Source organism: Labrus bergylta, chromosome 20, assembly GCF_963930695.1.
Source record: "Labrus bergylta chromosome 20, fLabBer1.1, whole genome shotgun sequence".
In the NCBI taxonomy this organism is placed as follows: Eukaryota; Metazoa; Chordata; class Actinopteri; order Labriformes; family Labridae; genus Labrus; species Labrus bergylta.
Genome location: NC_089214.1, coordinates 3,080,463 through 3,099,120, shown reverse-complemented (window position 1 = coordinate 3,099,120; position 18,658 = coordinate 3,080,463). Strand labels below are relative to the sequence as shown.

At 42.4% G+C, this 18,658-nt stretch overlaps 2 protein-coding genes across 2 annotated transcripts in view; one reads left to right on the top strand and one right to left on the bottom strand.

The window, feature by feature from the left end:
• The window catches only part of LOC109996906 (cadherin-6), a 72,541-nt gene extending 66,820 nt beyond the window's left edge, over positions 1-5,721 (top strand). Inside the window, exon 12 of the mRNA XM_065949191.1 lies at positions 1,035-5,721. Within this exon, the coding sequence (XP_065805263.1) occupies positions 1,035-1,537 (503 nt within the window). The 3' untranslated portion in view covers positions 1,538-5,721. The remainder of the gene's footprint in view (positions 1-1,034) is intronic.
• Positions 5,715-18,658, bottom strand: part of drosha (drosha ribonuclease III) — a gene marked incomplete in the record, with an annotated part of 121,107 nt that continues 108,163 nt past the window's right edge. Inside the window, 3 exon segments of the mRNA XM_065949190.1 lie at positions 5,715-6,949; positions 16,491-16,537; positions 17,516-17,608. Coding sequence (XP_065805262.1) covers positions 6,819-6,949; positions 16,491-16,537; positions 17,516-17,608 — 271 coding nt within the window.

Genomic DNA, 18,658 nt, shown 5'->3' with positions numbered 1-18,658 from the left:
GAGGAGAAGCTTAAATAGCCTGGGTTGGAAGATTTTGGTCGAATATTAATTCCTGAGCTCAACAGCAGACATACATGCAGAACAGGATAAATAATTTACTGATAACATGAAGTAAACATAACATAGTAAAACATATTCTTAGACCATATAGTTTCTAGTCTAAGTCTAAGATTTGACATATAGTTTCTAAGGCCTGCATGATATGAGAAAAACAAGTGATGTGGGATTACATTGTTCAATATTGCCATAAAAGAAACAAAAAAGAAGAGTGCACGTTATAGGTTCAGTTCTGACAGAACATCTGTCCCTTCCAAATCCCCCCAAAAAGTTTTTTTCTCCACAAAAGTGGCACCAATTAATCCAAGGTTAGCTGGTAGTTAGCTTTAGCATCATCCTGCTGCATCAAAATGGTGTGAAAGCATGGCCTTCTTACAAAGGCAGCATGTAAAATACACACATGCTGAGTGAGAAAGCATTGCCTGACAACATCAAAAGTGTTTTTATTTATTGGGTTAATTTCAGACTTCGGTGCTATAAAGGTGAAATCGATAAAATCCCAATAAATTGTGAAGTCGTATGTCTAATGCATTTCTAAATTAGGCTCCAGTTACTGTTTTTTTTTTTACTACCTTTCTTTGTAGCATGCAAGAAAGCTTTTGCAACTGGATTCAGTTGGCTTACTTCACATCAGCGCTAACCCAACGTTAGCATCACTCACATGTCATGATGCTACATAATGTACACAAGTAGCATCTCGAGCACACAATGCTCTCCGCTGCTCTTAAACTCTTACACCACATTCCTTTGTGATCTTAAGCAGCAGTGGCCCTGAGGAGAGAGTAAAATACATAATGCATCCTCGTGGTAGCCCAGCCTGTTCTACAAAGTCAGACAAAGTCCCTGAACATCAGTGAACACTCACGCAACATCGACTATTCCCCCTGGACGCTCGCTGGCCTTCAGAAACAAGGAGAGCAAAAAGAAACAACAGCAAAAGTCACCCAACTTTGTTTTTCCTTCTCTCCTCCCTGTAGTGATCGTGGTGCTGTTCGCCGCCCTGAGGAGACAGAGGAAGAAGGAGCCTCTGATCATCTCCAAAGAGGACGTCAGAGACAATGTCGTCAGCTACAACGATGAAGGGGGCGGCGAGGAGGACACTCAGGCCTTTGATATCGGCACGCTGCGCAACCCGGAGGCCATCGAGGAGAGCAAGCAGAGGAGGGACATCGTGCCCGAGACCTTCTACCCTCCGGTGCGGCGTCCCGTCCTCCCGCCGATCAGGGACAATAACGGCGACGTGAGAGACTTCATCAACCAGCGGCTGCAGGACAACGACACCGACCCGACGGCGCCGCCTTACGACTCCCTCGCCACCTACGCCTACGAGGGGAACGGCTCGGTGGCAGAGTCGCTCAGCTCGCTGGAGTCCGTGACGACCGAGGGCGATCAGGACTACAACTACCTGAGCGAGTGGGGGCCGCGGTTTAAGAAACTGGCGGACATGTACGGGGGCGACGACAGCGACAGGGATTCCTAACGAGGGGCCTGACACACGGACGAGGGGGAAGAGAGAAATTTGAAATGTTGACAAACATTCCGGGGGCCACTTTAGGCCTCAATCAAGCGTGGCGAGGAAAAATGGCGACAAGGACCTAGAAACGAGCCCCCGTGCTCTTTCACCGCCATCGATCACCATTCACAGTCGTCCCTCCGAGGTGACCAGACGTAGGCTTTGTGTGTCCAGTCAGTGTTAGTTGCGTTTTTTGCAAGGGTGCAGTAAAAAAAACAAAAAAAAAACACTTTGTGTGGAGACATTTTTTTTGTGTGTATATGGGTGTACATGACGCCCAAATATATCTAAATCAACATTTTCTTTTCTTTTTTTTTCCAAAGCTGCGTGCGATGGGACACTTTCAACAAGCAGTTTTGTAAAAACCAACAGATATGCCTATGTATTTTTCAGTGTTTCTGGGACAAAAACATGCTGCATATTGTGAGTTCTATCTTAGCTTGTGTACCTATGGTAATATGAAACATTACGCTGTACAGTTGTTTTTTTTGTTTTTTTGGAAGGGATTTCTATCATCCGAATGATGCCCCTTCTTTCAGCGACTGGCTGCCTCTCATTAGCCATAGATGTGCTCCGGCCAGAAGTGCTCAACAATTCAATAAAACAATCTTGATTGGATGGTAGAGGTATACATCACCATAGCTGGGTTTCTACCCCAGGAACTTTCCCTTAGATACTTGGAACCTTTCAAGGTGTTCCCATTGCAGAGAATATCTGACTTTAGTTCTAGGGACTTTATTTTTCCCCCTAAAAAGTTCCTGCTTTGGGATAGTACTTCCAAAAGTACAATAATTTTGTGGGGGGGTGGGGCCTTATGTGCAAACTCATTTCTGTTTTTTTTTTTAGATTTAAAATTCAGCTTGGGATACACAGTAGATGCAAAGTTTCGCCCAAATGGCGTCTGAAAGGTTTTCATACACCAATGGGATCATTTGCGTAATCATTGTCGAGGAACCTTTTTGTTCCTGTAAAAGTAGTTCCTGGTACTCAAAGTTGCCAGTGGAAATGCGTCCTTAGTTGTTGTACATTACTGGTGACAAGCGGGACTTTATTTTTCCCCCTAAAAAGTTCCTGCTTTGGGATAGTACTTCCAAAAGTACAATAATGTGGGGGGTGGGGCCTTATGTGCAAACTCATTTCTGGTTTGTTGAGCATTAGCAGTTCAATTCAGCTTGGGGAAACACAGTAGATGCAAAGTTTTGCCCAAATGGCGTCTGAAAGGTTTTCATACACCAATGGGATCATTTGCGTAATCATTGTCGAGGAACCTTTTTGTTCTTGTAAAAGTAGTTCCTGGTACTCAAAGTTGCCAGTGGAAATGCGTCCTTAGTTGTTGCACATTACTGGTGACAAGTGACTAACGTACATTAAAGTGTTGGTGAAGGAATGTGGATTTTTACAGCCACAACAAAAACACCTTTTTTTGTCATTTGTTCAGCAAACTGAATTTTCATCTCCACACAGCTTTGAGCAGTCGCTGTGAGGGTGAGCCAAAATACCAAATATTTCTTTATTGCGCTGAATGTCTTCAGAATCATTTTCTCTGTGCAGCAAACACTTTGGGTTGAGAAATGAACCTCACAGGACAGTGTTATTTCCTCCCGACATTGATAAAAATCACCAATCGTAAGTGCAAGCCGACTCAGTTAGAGGAAAACACAGATCCTGCTGGGATTTTTTATCTCGTCTCAAACAACAGAAATGTGTAAATGTGTTCGCTCTGTTCAGTCGGTGTGATTCACAGTCACGTGATCTCTTGCTACATGAAAGATGCAAAACGTTTGAAAGTATGGTATGGAATCAGATTTCATGAACAGTTTTCATTAAAATCCATCTTGCAATTCTGATTTTTCTAACCCTAAATGTTTTTGGTTTGTGTGTTCAGGGGATTAGGAAACTTTCTGAGGAAAGTTGAGGGACTCATTGGAGAAAATCACATGTTTGAAATTGGACTCTGTCCTTTTAGAAAGTGTGATTACTTTCAATTCCTGTCAATGAAGACATGAATTTGTTTTTGGGGTCTTACAAAGAGATACCATAGGATGTGATGAGACGCAACACAACGCGTCACACTTTACAGTGTGATATGATACAATACAGTTTATTGTCCCCTTGGAGGCTATTTGTGTCGGACTCCAGTGCAGCACATTTTGAGCTTCCTCTAGAGAGAACCCAACACAGATAATCAAACAAACTATAAAGAAATAAATGAAGACCTTACCTAAAGCTAGGCCTGCAACTCATGCCTATTCTATTTACTCATTTAATACACATTTAATTCTAAACTGTATCAGTTTATAGCTTAGTCTGTCAAATGTCAAAGAGTTGTGAAGGATGCTCATTGCAATTTATTTTAGATCCAGAGCTGCCGTCTTCAAATTGTTCCTTTGTCAAACCAACGGGTTAAAACCTTAAAAAGACTATTCATTAAAATCACTTCAAAAAGCAGCAGAACGTTTGAAATGTTTGTTTAAAAAAATTAGCTGAACAATACCAGATTAATTGGCATTTGTGGCGATTGTTTTTTTTGGGATTCATTAAATATTTTAGCTCCCTCTCGAGCAGTTGATTCTCAGCTGGTCTGGCCGAACCCACCAGTTGAGAAGAACTGACCTTGAACGTTAAACATCAAGAATCTCACTTAAAGCCTCACTTGTTTGATCAAGCTGTCCTGAGAGGGGGCTCGCTCCTGCCCAGCTGAATGTATACAAATGGGAAAACGACAGTTGAGTAAAGGAAAAGTGCCAATAACACAAAGGACACCAGTATGTTCCTTCTCTCTGTATTCTACCAACAGCCCTTCATTACATGTATGAAGGTAGTGTTGGACGTAAAGCCAGTGCGATTGTCCGGGCTTTGGCGCTGTGATTTCCTGAGGGACCAGCGGCTTTGTCCATAAAGGACGTTTTTATCAAGGAGCACCTGACCTTTGAGAGTTGAGGAATCAGGTTCTTAAAGCCAGAGGTGTGTCCTCGGCTCAGAGAGAAAGGTCAAAAACATTATCCCGCAGGAAGGAACTCACACACATCCCCCTTCAGTTTTTTTTTTAATGTAATTTAGAAAACATACAAAAAATATAAAAAAGCAATATAGTCAAATTACTTTAAGAGCTCCAAAATATGAATATTTTCCAATAAGAGGGCTGGTTGGAGTGTGATATCAACAGGAGGCTAAAACAAGCTGTGCCCTCACTTTAGCAAAAGGCCAGCCAGTGAAGAGGCTGACATTTATCAGACATTTGAAACAGTAACAACAAAACATAACGGCATAATTGCCACTTTTTCTCCCCGCGCTCTGAAGCAGGCTTGACATCAGCGGTGATGCAGCACATTAAACAATCCAATTGATAATAAAAATAAAAAAAAGACACAATTGTTGGAAAACATTTGTTCTATGCGCAGATTGTATACACGTCGCCCCCCCCCCCCCCTGTTTTTGTTTATTAGCTTGTTGCTGGAGCTTCCTATTGTGAAAGTGGCCGTTTTCAGACCGTGGCAACGTTGCAGCGATAAGCATTTAATGGGTTTAGAAACCCCTTCACTCGCTTCTCTGCCCCGAGGTGCCGTGTGACGTCTCAAATGGAAATCGACATGACAGCTGCACTCGCAAAAAAAAAAAAAAAAAAGAAAAAGCATTTCTTACTTCAGTCGTCACTATTTTTCTGTCTTCATGCAAAGTGTCAGCATATCGCCATTATGGAGACGTTGCTTGTGTTTGTTCCTATGGAGAGTGTAATTACCTCCGAGTGTTGGCGCCGCGCTCAGCTGAGATAACGGGAAAATGTTGCACACTTGTCGATTACAGCGACGCCACATGTATGAGGTTTTTTATTTTTTTATTTTTAAGTTGCAGCAACTGGAATGGTGACGCTGGTGTCCTCTTCTCTCCACATACGATAGACAACGTGGTTGTTGGTGTGTAGAAACGGTCGGCCGCCGGGGGGGGGGGGGGGGGGCTCGCCTCTACTTATGTTGGTGACAATGTGATTGAGCAGTGGAGTTTTGTCAATGTAGAAACAGTCTGAGAGGTTGTGGTAGTGTTAAAAAAAAAAGTGGGGCCCTACGTCATCGGCCGCTCATCAATCTGCTTTGTAAAACGTGATATTTTGTACTGAATATTTATATGACACAATTAAATCTCTTTAAAAATCAGCCCTCTCGGCTCTCTTTGTGTGATATTCTTCCCTTTTTAAACAACATGATTAAACACACGGAGGGGGTTAATGATTTGACAGCTTTATTTACTCGTGGAGTGGACTTCTTCGCTCTCTCCCGGCTATGTAACCATCATTTTCACTTTTATCTGGAAAAATTGTGATCGCAGCCACGGGGCGAGCAGGCAGGAAATTTACTCTCCTCAGATGTGTGTGTTTATTATCTGCGATAAATCTAAGTCGAGAAAAAAAAGAAAAACACACACCTCTACAAGTGAGATAGTGGTATTCATATGACGGCTGTTGTTAAATAGCTGGATCCAGAGGCTACTGAGCTGAGGAAATTGTTAATTAGACAATCTATAATTAAGATCTGTCAGACAGCCAATCGGATTTGGAGAGAGGTTTAAAAAAGAGAGGGGGAGGGGGGTGGGGGGGGATTGCATTTTGATTATTAGAGGATGAGTGGCAGATGTGAGGCAGCTGGTGACATCGTGGTGATTGAAAATAATTGGGTCTGGTTTTAAGAACTCTCACTAAGCAGGTGAGGATTAGAATAAAAGCAAAAATAAATCAGGCTTTTTTTGACATGATCCAAAACTTTATTTACAATATCAGCTTTGTTTTTTTGTTTATTTATGATCTCATAATCCATTAAAAAAAAAAAAAAAACATGTTTTTATTTTATCATCTTGCATGTGGCTGTAACATTGTGCGCGTCTCCTGCTGTTGTTTGGGATTTAAAGAGTTAATTCAATATTTAAAGACTCGGCAACAAACAAACATAAGGCCAACTTTGACAGTGCTGCAGTTACAAACAGTATAAAACATGACAGCATGTTGCGTTTTTGCTGATTCTGTTTGCCGTCTGTCACGCGGTCACTTCAAACACCTCGCTCTAAATCTCACTTTCGCTCTAAATTCTGAAAAAACAGTGATAGCAAACGAGCTAATCGTCACCTGTGTCCCTAAGGTGTTTTAAAGTGGAACTTCAGGGATCATAATTGCTAGATCTTCTAGCAGCGTCTGTATTTATCCGACTCTTGCTTCCTGATGATGTTGACACAGAGAGTCCTGATTGGCGAGAAGGTGCTGTCACTTCCTGCTCTCCTCCGTCTCGTCGGTCTCCTTCTCCTGCCGCTCTCGCTCGCGTCTCATCTCCTTCAGCTCCTGTCTGTATTTCCGCTCGATGAAGCGCTTCTGATGAGCCATCTGTGGGAAGTTATCTGGTATGGGAGAGAGAGGCAGAGTGGGGGGGGGAGAAGTCGACCAAGGAGAACAGATAGAGAGAGAGAGAGAGAGAGAGAGAGAGACAGAGAGAGAGAGAGAGAGAGAGAGAGACAGAGAGAGACAGAGAGAGAGCGAGAGAGAGAGAGAGAGAGAGAGAGGGAGGGGTGTGAAGAAACAAGGTCAGCTTTCGACGGGCACGAGGAGATCAAAGTCAGGACTCACGTTGCACACACTAGAAGTTTCACAGGAAGTATCACGTCGTCACAGAACGTCGCCGGCAGTGTCGAGATGAAATTGCCCTCGTGTTGTTAATTCATTAATAATCATGAAGTAACAAGAAATTAGACAGGCCTTGTTTGGTTTCAGCACAATGACGATGGGATCTGATAACATAATTACGAGTGAACATTTTCTAAATGAGATCTGTAATAAGATTGTGTAGTGTGACAGCGGGAAGAAAAATAAATCACAAACAGATAGAAGCTGATGGAACGTAAACATATAGGCATGAGACTGAAGAAGAACTCATTGAACTGTTTCACCTGCAAACCTGCAGAGCTCAGAGCGAGGCGGAAAAACAAATCATCTTCTAGAAATGGAAAATACTAATAAGTGTCGTCAACAAGGGAAGAGATTTTAAAAAAGCATGACAGGAACATTGGCTTCATCAGCTCTTAGGTGAAGTTTTCAGACTCAAATGTTGAAAGTCTGATCAAATACCAAAGAGGCATGGAGGCATGGAGTGGCATAAAACACAATGGACTTGTGATGGAGTAAAAATAATCAACGTGGGAATGTGAAGAGTATACTTCAAGAAGAATAAAATATGAAATTTAAACTCAGAAATGTTGAAATCATGGGTAGGAAGACCTGCCAGAAGAGCATGATTGACAGTTCAGCCTTTCCAAGAAGAAAAGCTCAATAAGAAAAACTAGAGGGACATAAAAACACAATGAATATTATATGTTGTACTCATTAAAAAAACATTCATAGTTTTTACCTTAAAATGTTTTTTTTGTTTTACTTTTTGTAATTCAGCTTCTTGTTCATTCATTCATTTTCCTTTTTATTTGTTCTCCTTTTTTTTTTTTTTTAATCGACTGTATTTATATGATTCTAAGGAAAATACCAGAAATTCACCTTAACTTCAACAACAACAACACAGATTAAGTATTTGATTGAACACAGGCACACGTTTTGTACGGCATCCCTGAAGTCCCAAAAAGGAAAAACAAACATTGTGCGCACAAGTTAGTTGTATTTTATGTTGTGTGCAACCTTTTTTTTTTTTTTTTTTTTACTTTTTGGGACTTTGGGGTCTTCGTAGATTTCTGTACATACATTTGCAAAAAAAAAATATATAAAAAAATAAAATAAAATCGTTTTTTTTATTTTAAGTGTGCACCTGGTGGTCATTAGTGGTACTGCACGACAAACAACTTAAACTCTACATCCCCGTGAAATCAATTCCTCTCTAGATGTGATAACTTTCTAACAGCATTTCTTTCTGCTTGAGGATTTCTTTTGGATAACTACGGCCTCTCAGGAAGTTGTTAGTAGGGTTACATGTAGGACACTTGACCCCAGTGACCTTCCAGACGCTCTGTTTGTCATTTTCACAGTCAGAGCTCAGGTAATTTTCCATCAAGTGTTTACATTAGTGTCCCCTTCCCACAGCACTCTTCAATTTCAAACAGCATGCCTGACAGGTGCCCGGTGGTTTGTCTCGACTCGTTGAGACGGGGGAAATTTGACAGAGCAGTTTTTCCGGTCGCTGACCATGACCATGCAAACCCAAACAAATTAAAATCAGGCTGTCAGTGGCTTTTTTCACATTGCTGAAGTCGGTGTGTGATAGAAAAAAAACTGAGAGGACAGAGAAATGTTTCCAATCCAGAGTTTTCATTCCAGCCTGTCAGTGAAGTGGTTTGTCATAAACAGTGAACTCTTTAAGTGTCTGAGGCTGAGCTGTTAGTCTTTATAACGGCGTCTCGGCTCAACACTCAAACATGCTGAGTCTGAATTTTGGAGGAGGGTTACACAAGGTTACAGGTAAGTGGGAACGCTGCCTTCCCGAGTTAATTTGACAGCGAACAAAATGTTTTCAAAAAGTCCAAAAGTGAAACAGCATTCACTCAAATGAAGCATAATGAAGATGTTAACAATGGCCACATTTTGTATGTATTTCAGGGTCTCAATGACTACAGAGCACAAACATTTCTCATGTTATTCTTTGCACTTATTAGTCATACAGACAGCAAAATATGTAAAAAGATGCCCAAGGTTGTAAAAACTCCTGGAGCAACCCTGTAAATAAAGTAACCCCAATCAATATTTGATCGAAGGTGTCAGTATCTTCCCGGGTAAAAAGCTCTGTCGGTTGTTTCTTCCGTGTCTGAGACTTTCTTTGCCTTCAGTCTTGCCTTAGGGAAGTGATGCTCTTGACTTTCCAAGAACATCTCAAAAACTGGCGGCTTGTTTTTCTTTGGCTGCTTGTTTGGATCATTTTTCTTGCTCCTCACATTGGAAACATTTTGTACACAAAAGGTCTAAAAAACTGTTTGCCCAGTCTGTATATAAAACATCGACTAATTCTCCTAAAGCTGAGGGGGGTTTGCTCTTTGACCTCACAGGCTGTTTCATTTAAAATCCAATTCGACTTATTCCAGAGTCAAAACAACGGCGTCTAAACACTCAGAGTGTTGCTGTATCATGAGCAGATAGTGTGTCTTATCCAGTGATAATAAGGAGGGGGGAGGATTTAATTATTACTACTGTCCAGACAGAAGAGTCACAGCTGATAATACGACGCCTTAGGCTTTGAGCTAACTATTCAACTATGTGGTTTTGGATATCACTGCTGTCCCAATACTACAGACACATCCACAGTATGAGAAACACCAAAGAAGAAGAAGTTAGACTGACTGTCACAAATCCAATGAATGATCAGCTATTCTGTTATAATGACCGGTTAATTGATCATTATGAGAAGTACATTTTCTTTTTTAAGTCATTTATTTCCTTTGAAAAGCAAGACATTTCCATTTTGAGATGCATACATGTGACTGTCTTTATCATTGGAAGTTTTAGTGTGGTGGACAGAAGCATGTCGGCTTGAACTTCAAGAAGTTGTGAGCTTTTTTTTACCCCCACATTATTTCCTATCATTTTATAGACTTAACAGTTGTTTCCTGCAGTCTTGGCATAGGATACTATTCTTCAAGGAGAAATTTGGTGGGGGAGCGACGCAAATGGCCTTGGAGTTTAGTCGGGCCGCCCCTTAAAAAGTCAACGAGTCGAATCATCAGCTGAAAGGACTCCAAGCTGAACTGCATTTTGTCAAGTCAGGTCAATCAAAAGTTAATCTCTGCATTTTTTTCATTTTTTTTATAGCTGGGTCATTGTACACAAGGCAAGGAAGGCCCAAAATCATTGCAGACTAACTTAAGCCCTTTTTATAGTACAATTCCACATCAGATTGGTATCAAGACGACAGGTTGTATTTCCTGTTTTCTTCACAATCGATAACACTAAAAGCAAATAAAATATAATCTGAAAGAAGCCACAGCTGTAAAATGTACATATAATAATTAAACACTCACAGGGAACACATTAGTACTATCAATACTTTGAAGGCTTTATGTGATTTTTTTGATCCAGCAGATGTCGCCCTTGAGCACCAGCATGAAACCAAAACAACTAGCGCTGCATTGTTGTGTTAGCATGCTAATGCTAGCGATCTTTATGATGCTGGTATCTTCACACTGCATGTAAATTTACCTGAAATGAGCGTGATCTAGAAACACAGTTAAGCAGTGAGTACAGTATGTTATTCTTCTTTTCTCTAGTCCCTCAATTAAACAACTTTTATACTCGAGGGGAGGAGTCAGCCGGCCGTCCGGGCGATGTAAACAAAGTGAAGATAGGACTCTGAAAACTCTGAAAACATCACAGACAGTGGGACTCGGGTGTTACACCCATTGTAGACAGTCATGACTCACAGAGTCACATTTCATGCTAACAAAATGAACACTGGATCAAATAGTCAAAGATTTGTACGGGCCAGCCAAAACTTTTGGCAATTTTGACTTTGGTACAACCCTAAAGTTTAGATTATTTGTCTTCAACACATTCATGTGATAAAAATAAAAAAATCCTGCCAAAACCGGCGTCTCTTAAAAACAGTGTATTTTGAATTCTGAAGAGAAAAGGAGGATCCATTCTTCCTCTTTCAACACTCCTAAATCCTCATTATGGCAACACAGAGGAAACGTCCAAGATAACGGCAATATCCTATTAAAAAAAAGAGCCGGATCAAATAAAGAAAATCCTGAATACAAAAAATATATATATATATAATTTTAAGACATTTGAGAAAGAAACACATGCATGGATACACACAGAAACACAATCCATTCCAATAATGCTTTCGGTGAACGAGGCACCCCTAGTAGTGCCTCGGAGAGAAAACTACATATTGCAGTTAAAATATGGAAATCACCAGCGTTTTTCCCTTGGAGATGACTTGAGAATAACCCACTCGAGAAAAGGTTTTGGCCATTTACATCGTTTAACATGTGCACAAGAGCACGCGTCAAACAGTGGGGTTTGCTGAAGAATACACAATCTTTTTCATTTCGCTCTGTGATGGCCATCACATGAGACATATTGAGAATTCTCAGCTGTCCAGTGTTCTGGAGAAAAGCACCTTTGAGATGGGCTGCTCTCTGAATACTGATTACACTTGGTTATGGCGTTAGCGCACTTATAGCTCGGGCTCAGGTCTGTTTGTTTATTGACAATGCAGTGATTCCTCTCAAGGCAAGAAGTCTTGAGATCCGAGGGTTTAGCTGCTTTCCGAGCGAAGAAGCAGTCAAGGCCTCGGCGACAACGCGGCTTGTTGTGCCCTCCGATGGCCATTAGGTCTCAGGCTGGAATGCGGGATGTGGAATCTGCGACGGGGGATCAGCTCCTCTTTTAAGGGCACAAGAACATACAGCGTCCTTTCACTTAGGCATTCACTATTCAGACCGATCTCCGGCTGTGAGGCGACTGCACAATAGACTTTTGGTCGGCTGAGTCTATCACCTAGAGCTCAAGTGCACCGCATCCGTCAACAAGCCAATAGTGCGCCTGTATAGCGATGCTGATGAGGGGATTTCCCTGCCGTGCGAAAGGGCAAACAAAAGACTCCAGCCAGTGAATAGAGATCCTGCATACTGTACTTTACTCTGCCTCAATCCATCCAATGCTTTTATCCAGAGATTAAGAGGTTTAAAGAAAGCAGGGGGGAAAAAAAAGAAAAAGTAGTCCCCTTCCAGCTACTGGGCAGATTGAAGCTCCTTCTTATATTCAACAGATATTCCATTGTTTGAGGAACAAGCAGCTGTGAGGAAGCGAAGGGGAGGTGGTTGAGTCTTAGAAAGAGAGAGAGATTTGGAGACTCAAAACAGAGCCAGTACTATCTGTAAGGATGAATGATAAATGGCTAAGCCGTTTCCATGTATATTTGATGTCGCCTTAGACCTAATGGCGCGTGGTGCACGCAGCCTCAGGGCCTGGGAAACTCTGCACCCTTCCCTTCGACTTGGTTCCCCTACCTGGCTGCTCTTAGCTCGATTTGTTTGCACTCATGTTTGCTCCCGGTCCGGGCCTTGGTTAACATTTAATTCTGCCTTGATGGATACAGGCAGGAGACTGTCAAGAAAACGTCGGCCATCAAGTAATGAAATGTGAATAAGCCGGAGCCACCAGCGGATCGGCTGCAGACAAGCGCATACACCAAAATATTGGGGCCTGGGTCTCTTTAATGAGCTCTCAGCTGTCTGACTGAACGCAGCCATGTCTTTCACCTCCTCCGACACCGCCAGAGCCGCGGATCCTGTCTGCCAGGAAAGAGAGCGCCGCAGCAGAAACAAAAAGTTCAATCCGGCTCAAAGTGCTCCTGATACTCGAGGAGACCTTTAAATAAAACATGGAAATGAATCCTGACACGTCGCGGCGAAGCTGCTTTTCGATTCCGGGAGTTACACAAGGTAACACCGCTGTACAGGAGGAGTGATGGTGTAGCCGATGCTGCAGCGAGTGGCCAACAAGACAATCAATGACGAATTACATGACACCGGGGCTAATGTCCTTGATTAGTCTTGCAATGCGAACAAATGAAGCGAGGCCGGTTGACAATCACAGGAGAGACAATGTGGCTCGGGTAGGAGTCGAGGCTGGTTTCTGCGGCAGAGGAGCTCCAGTCTCATTACATCAGCTCATGGTCAGGAGCAAACACATCCTTCAAAAGGCATGTTTGAGCCCCGCTGACTCACCTTGCATATTTATCCTGACAGGAAGATGTTCAACAATGAAAACTAGAGAGTAAGAATGAGCAACTCATGGCAAAAGAAGTGATTAATACAGGCCGCGAATGGAAAAAAATATAAGGAATGATCTTCGAGGGAAACTACCTCTGAATAATGAGACCTACCTGTGAATGATGGATGGTGGAAGAATCACCAATCCACTGGTGGAAGTCTAACAACTTGATGCAACCACATTAGGGCTGCAAATAATGATTGATTATAATATTGAAAAGCTTCTTCTGATATAATATAAACTGTTTGATTTATTTTGGTTCCCGGAGCGTGTGTTTGTATGATCAATACCCCCAAACTCAATGACATTCAGAAAAGAAATATGTAAATTTATCCACTTATCTTTTTACAGGCATTACAGTACTTTGCAACACAATACTTTTATACAGATCGGGGGCCTCGACGACTAAGTAAGTAATACATTTTAAAAGTTTCAGGATTAATTCAGTGGATTTGCTTCAACCAATAGCTGCAAGATAGGCTGTAAAGAAAAACTGCCTGATTGAAGCGAGTCAGTTAAGGCTTGCCACACTTAAATATAATATAAATCAAGTTTATCCTCTGAAAATAACTCTGTGAGTCATGACTGTCTACAATGGGTGTAACACCCGAGTCCCACTGTCTGTGATGCTTTCAGAGTCCTATCTTCAGTTTGTTTACATCGCCAGGACGGCCGGCTGACTCCTCCCCTCGTGTATAAAAGTTGTTTAATTGAGGGACTAGAGAAAAGAAGAATAACATACTGTACTCACTGCTTAACTGTGTTTCTAGATCACGCTCATTTCAGCTAAATTTACATGCAGTGTGAAGATACCAGCTTAATAAAGATCGCTAGCATTAGCATGCTAACACAACAATGCAGCGTGCGTTGTTTTGGTTTCATGCTGGTGCTCAAGGGCGACATCTGCTGGATCAAAAAAAATCACATATAAAGTCTTTAAAGATTAAAGAAACACGGTTAAGATTTAAACATTGTAAGCGTGTAGCCAGCCTGATTGTTTTTTTAATATATGTTTGACAACATTGCAGAAAGGATTGCTCAGGTATGGACTTTGTTGGAAAGTAATTACTGTTTTTGTTGTTGCCAAAAAGAGAAGTTACATCACTCTGCTTATAGCCCCCAAACTCCATTGATAGAATGTTTAATTCTAATTTACAGAAAACAGGAGCTGCTTGTTTACAGCTTCCACAACGGCTAGTTTTTTTTGTATTACTGCATGACTTGAAGTTTTGAAATATGAGCTCAGATCCAGCAGAGACAAAAATGACCTGTAGAGGCTTCGTAGACATTTGACTCCTGTGTTCTGTGAGATCAAATACTGACAGTTTTTTTTTTTTGCAAATGGAGTCGGTTGGCTTTGAAGGGAGTGATGTAACATCTGAGCTCCTGGTTAAAAAAAGATCTTACCATACCAAAATAAGCTATTTCTTCACCCACCAATCCTTTAATGTTGTCAGACATTTCAATTTAAATCTGAACCTGTCAGGAGAAAAAACAAAACACACAGGGGATATTCTTTGATGGGGCATATTTTGTGTTGGAAGAGTATAATAGAGTTTGTGCCTACTCTATTATTAACAAGACTAATATTTATCTAAATAATTGACACGCTCACCTCAGGTACTCCAGGTGAGAGGAAGAGCGCGTCGAGCTTTAGGGTCGTAAATTAAGTGACTCTCCAAAGTCAAAACAAAGTCCCTGAAACTGGAAGCGTTTTTGCGTGGAAGGAAGGAAGGACTTGTAGTGCGGATTTTAAATCAACTGACCTTTTAAAAAGGCATTGCTAATCTAGTCACATGAAACAGCAATTTATGAGGGGGGAAATGTTCATTTACTCGCAATGAGCATCTATCAATCATGGTGACAGAGGTGTACACTGGGGAGAGGAAAATGGGAGGAATTAAGGGAGGGAGGACGACACAGGAGAGAGAGTGTGTGTGCACTGAACTACGCCCCCTGATAAGGAGGGAGGGAGCGAGGTGAGGGGAAGATGCAGGCAGAGAGAGGATCTTTTAATAATAGCACCCTCAACGCTAATGTTTCATAAAATGCTAAAAGCTCGGGCTGCACAAACAGTATCCATCACAAATGGCTGGAGGCCTCATTTATGAGCCAAACCGAATCAAAGCTTGACCCGCGTGCCCTCTGCAACGTTCACAGACCCGCTCCAACAAAAACCCATTTGTGTTCACCTCCAGCTAATTAGTTGAGTATAGAACAAATTGTATATTTGATTAATGCGGCGGGCTCAGAGATACAGAGCGAGGCCAGTCCAAAAAATTACACTTACCAAACTCTTTACACACTCAGCATGGTATTATTCACACACACACACACACACACACACACACACACACACACACACACACACACACACACACACACACACACACACACACACACACACACACACACACACACACACACACACACACACACACACACACACACACACACACACACACACACACACACACACTGAGTAGCTGTTAATGGAAATAGCTCATAGACGCGTCTGAGAGCCCTGTAATTGTATTTTTACTTGGCAGTGAATAAGACTTTGTAAATACCTAAAAACCCACTATCTATTCTCCTTAAGTGGTTGTTGATGACAAGATGAAAACCAGCCAAGAGTTGAAGTGGCGTGCGGGGAACACGTCAGGTGCACTCCTTCAGATGTGAAGAGCACGGCGCGTGAAGCCTCGCTCTCTTGGTGTTTTAAAAAGGGCTCGAAAAAAACAAAAAAAACTTTGCGCGGTCCTCGACACAAACTTCCTCAAGTCCCGCAGGATGATCGACATGTTCGAGGAGGCTTAGCTTCCCCTGTCCTTGTTTTATTAGTGGGTTCTCCATGCCTGGCTAGGCCTCATGCCCGTGCTCTGGGCGAGCACTTCAAACAGCCTAATGTCCTATATGTCGCAGCCAACCGGCTGCTCAGGCCACAGCTCTCTGCCAGCCATCTTGCATACCGTACAGCCAAGGCTAATATTCAACACCGAGGCTTAAAGTGTGAATATGAGTGTGTGTGTGTGTGTGTGTGTGTGTGTGTGTGTGTGTGTGTGTGTGTGTGTGTGTGTGTGTGTGTGTGTGTGTGTGTGTGTGTGTGTGTGTGTGTGTGTGTGTGTGTGTGAGTGGGTTTGTGGAGGAGGAGGGGGTTGCCAAACAACTCACATTTTTCAAGCGCATCCATCGCAGCTCCCATTTCTGCCTGTTGGATACTAGATTAGAAATATTTGAAAAAAGGAGAGAGAGAGAAAGAGAGGGGAGAAAAGGTCTTTAGCATATTCAAAATGTCCCTTTTTTGAATTTCTGTCAAAGAAAAAAAAAAAAAAAAAAACGGCCCAATATTGAGCGGATTATCAAAAGTGCATTATATTTGTTTTGAAAGAAGCCTTTCTGCCAAACAATCCCAGGTAACACAGCGCGCACATTTCAAAAAGGTAAGCCTGTTGGCGGCTCTGCGCCGGGCACTGTTTACGCCTTTACGATTCACCGTCCCTCCGTATATATTACGCGCCTGTGTGATCATAGCCCAGGCAGCGGAGGTGGCGGGGAGCTTAAGTCATGTAAATACAAAAATAGTAAGCTGTCAAAGATCCTATGGAAGAGACAAAGTTATCGCCAGCTTAGAGCGAGAGCGCTTTCAAGTAAGGGGGCCGTGGAGGGGGGGATTTCCACATGTGGAGAGAGAGAGGGTTGGAGGGTTGGATGGATTTAGGTTTCATTTCTCGCAGGCTCAGCTGCAGCTTTATTGTCAACCCTTCCACCCCTGAAAAAGGTCTCTGTGCAGGGACTCACTTTCTTTACTGAATGTGTGAGCGCAGACAAAAGGTGTGCAGTCATAATAACACAAACAAACATGCACACACAAACAAACATCCCCGTCCTGCTGTGAACACAATAACCCAGGTAGACATAAAACACAGCCTTAGATGCAGAGTGTCGCCTGGTCACAGACTCCTCTCCTGCACAAAGTGATATTTTCATAACGCAATTTACGTCGAATCAATAATGAATCGATTCATTTTCATTCTGCATAATGTCTCTCCCGGTAGAATAGGCCCCAACAAGAGCTTAATTGCTATAATAAACACCATCAATAAAGCACGGCCATTATTCTCAGGCCCCATTAGCGGCGCGTTGAGAAGTGGAGCGCCTTGTTTCTGTTGTGTGTCGTCTTATATTGTCTCACTCACCTTGGGCCTTTGCCACAGCCGATTCGCTCCCCTTTGAAGTACACAGCGACGGTGTAGGTGCGGGCATGCGAGGGCCCCACTGTCTGCAGGGTCCTGCAAAAAAATTCAAACACAGAAATATTGGGATGAGACGGAGAAGGCTCGAGTTGTGAAGTAATAACACATGAGGGGGGAAAAGGCACAAGGACGCTCGGGGACATTGTCCTTTAGAGAAATAACAAGAAAAAGAAAAAAAAAAAAAATTGGAAGAAATATAATTCATCTGAAGCGGCGGGTTGAGAGGAGGGGGAACAGGGCTTTGATTCAGTGGCGTGCTTTGAGAGCGAGCGCGAGCCATCTGAGGGAGATATAAACAACTTTTTAAAGCCTTCCAAAACTCCCCACACCCATCATCTTCAGAAACAAAGATCTGTGTTCGGTAGAGAAAATACAAAAAAAGAATGACAAACGGAAATAAAGGAGTGACAATACGAGAGACCCCCCCCCCCCCCCCCCCATGAGTCTTTGGTGTGCTGGAAGGGTAAATAAAAGAGAAGAAAACTGAGGAGGAGCGCCACGGCAGCAGGAGAATATCTCTCGCTTCATTTACAGATGTACCTCATTTAAAAAGAAAACAGCTCGTCATCTCTGCTGGGACGCGTGTACAAGACAAGCAGACAAAACTTGGGAGATGTTTGAAATGTTAACATTAGCATAAACATCCCAGACCCAAGCTGTGAGTCGCCTGAATTATTCACGGACAATTTACTTATTTCAGGAGAGCGATCCATTTTTAATGCAATGTGGTCACTTATGACACGTTATCAATAATTCAGACTTCCTTTCTCACTTACAAATGAAGAGGCACATAGCATGTGTGCAGCAAATAAGACTTCAGTGCGCCACGGTTTTTTTTTTTTTAAAGCCAAATCTCAATAGGGAGAGCGTGTCACTTGGAATTATCACGCTGCTAAAATAACACAAAAAACGAGACGGAATGAAAAGGAAAATCTGTGAGCTGTTGGGAAGTTGTCAACTTCAAGGCTTGTGCACAGATGGAAGCGTGCGAGGGAGAAAAGAAACGGCACCGTAGAGGGTCTTGTACAAGCTTCAGCTCACACTAAAAGCAGCTACTTACTGTCTGAGGCCATTCTCTGCACAATG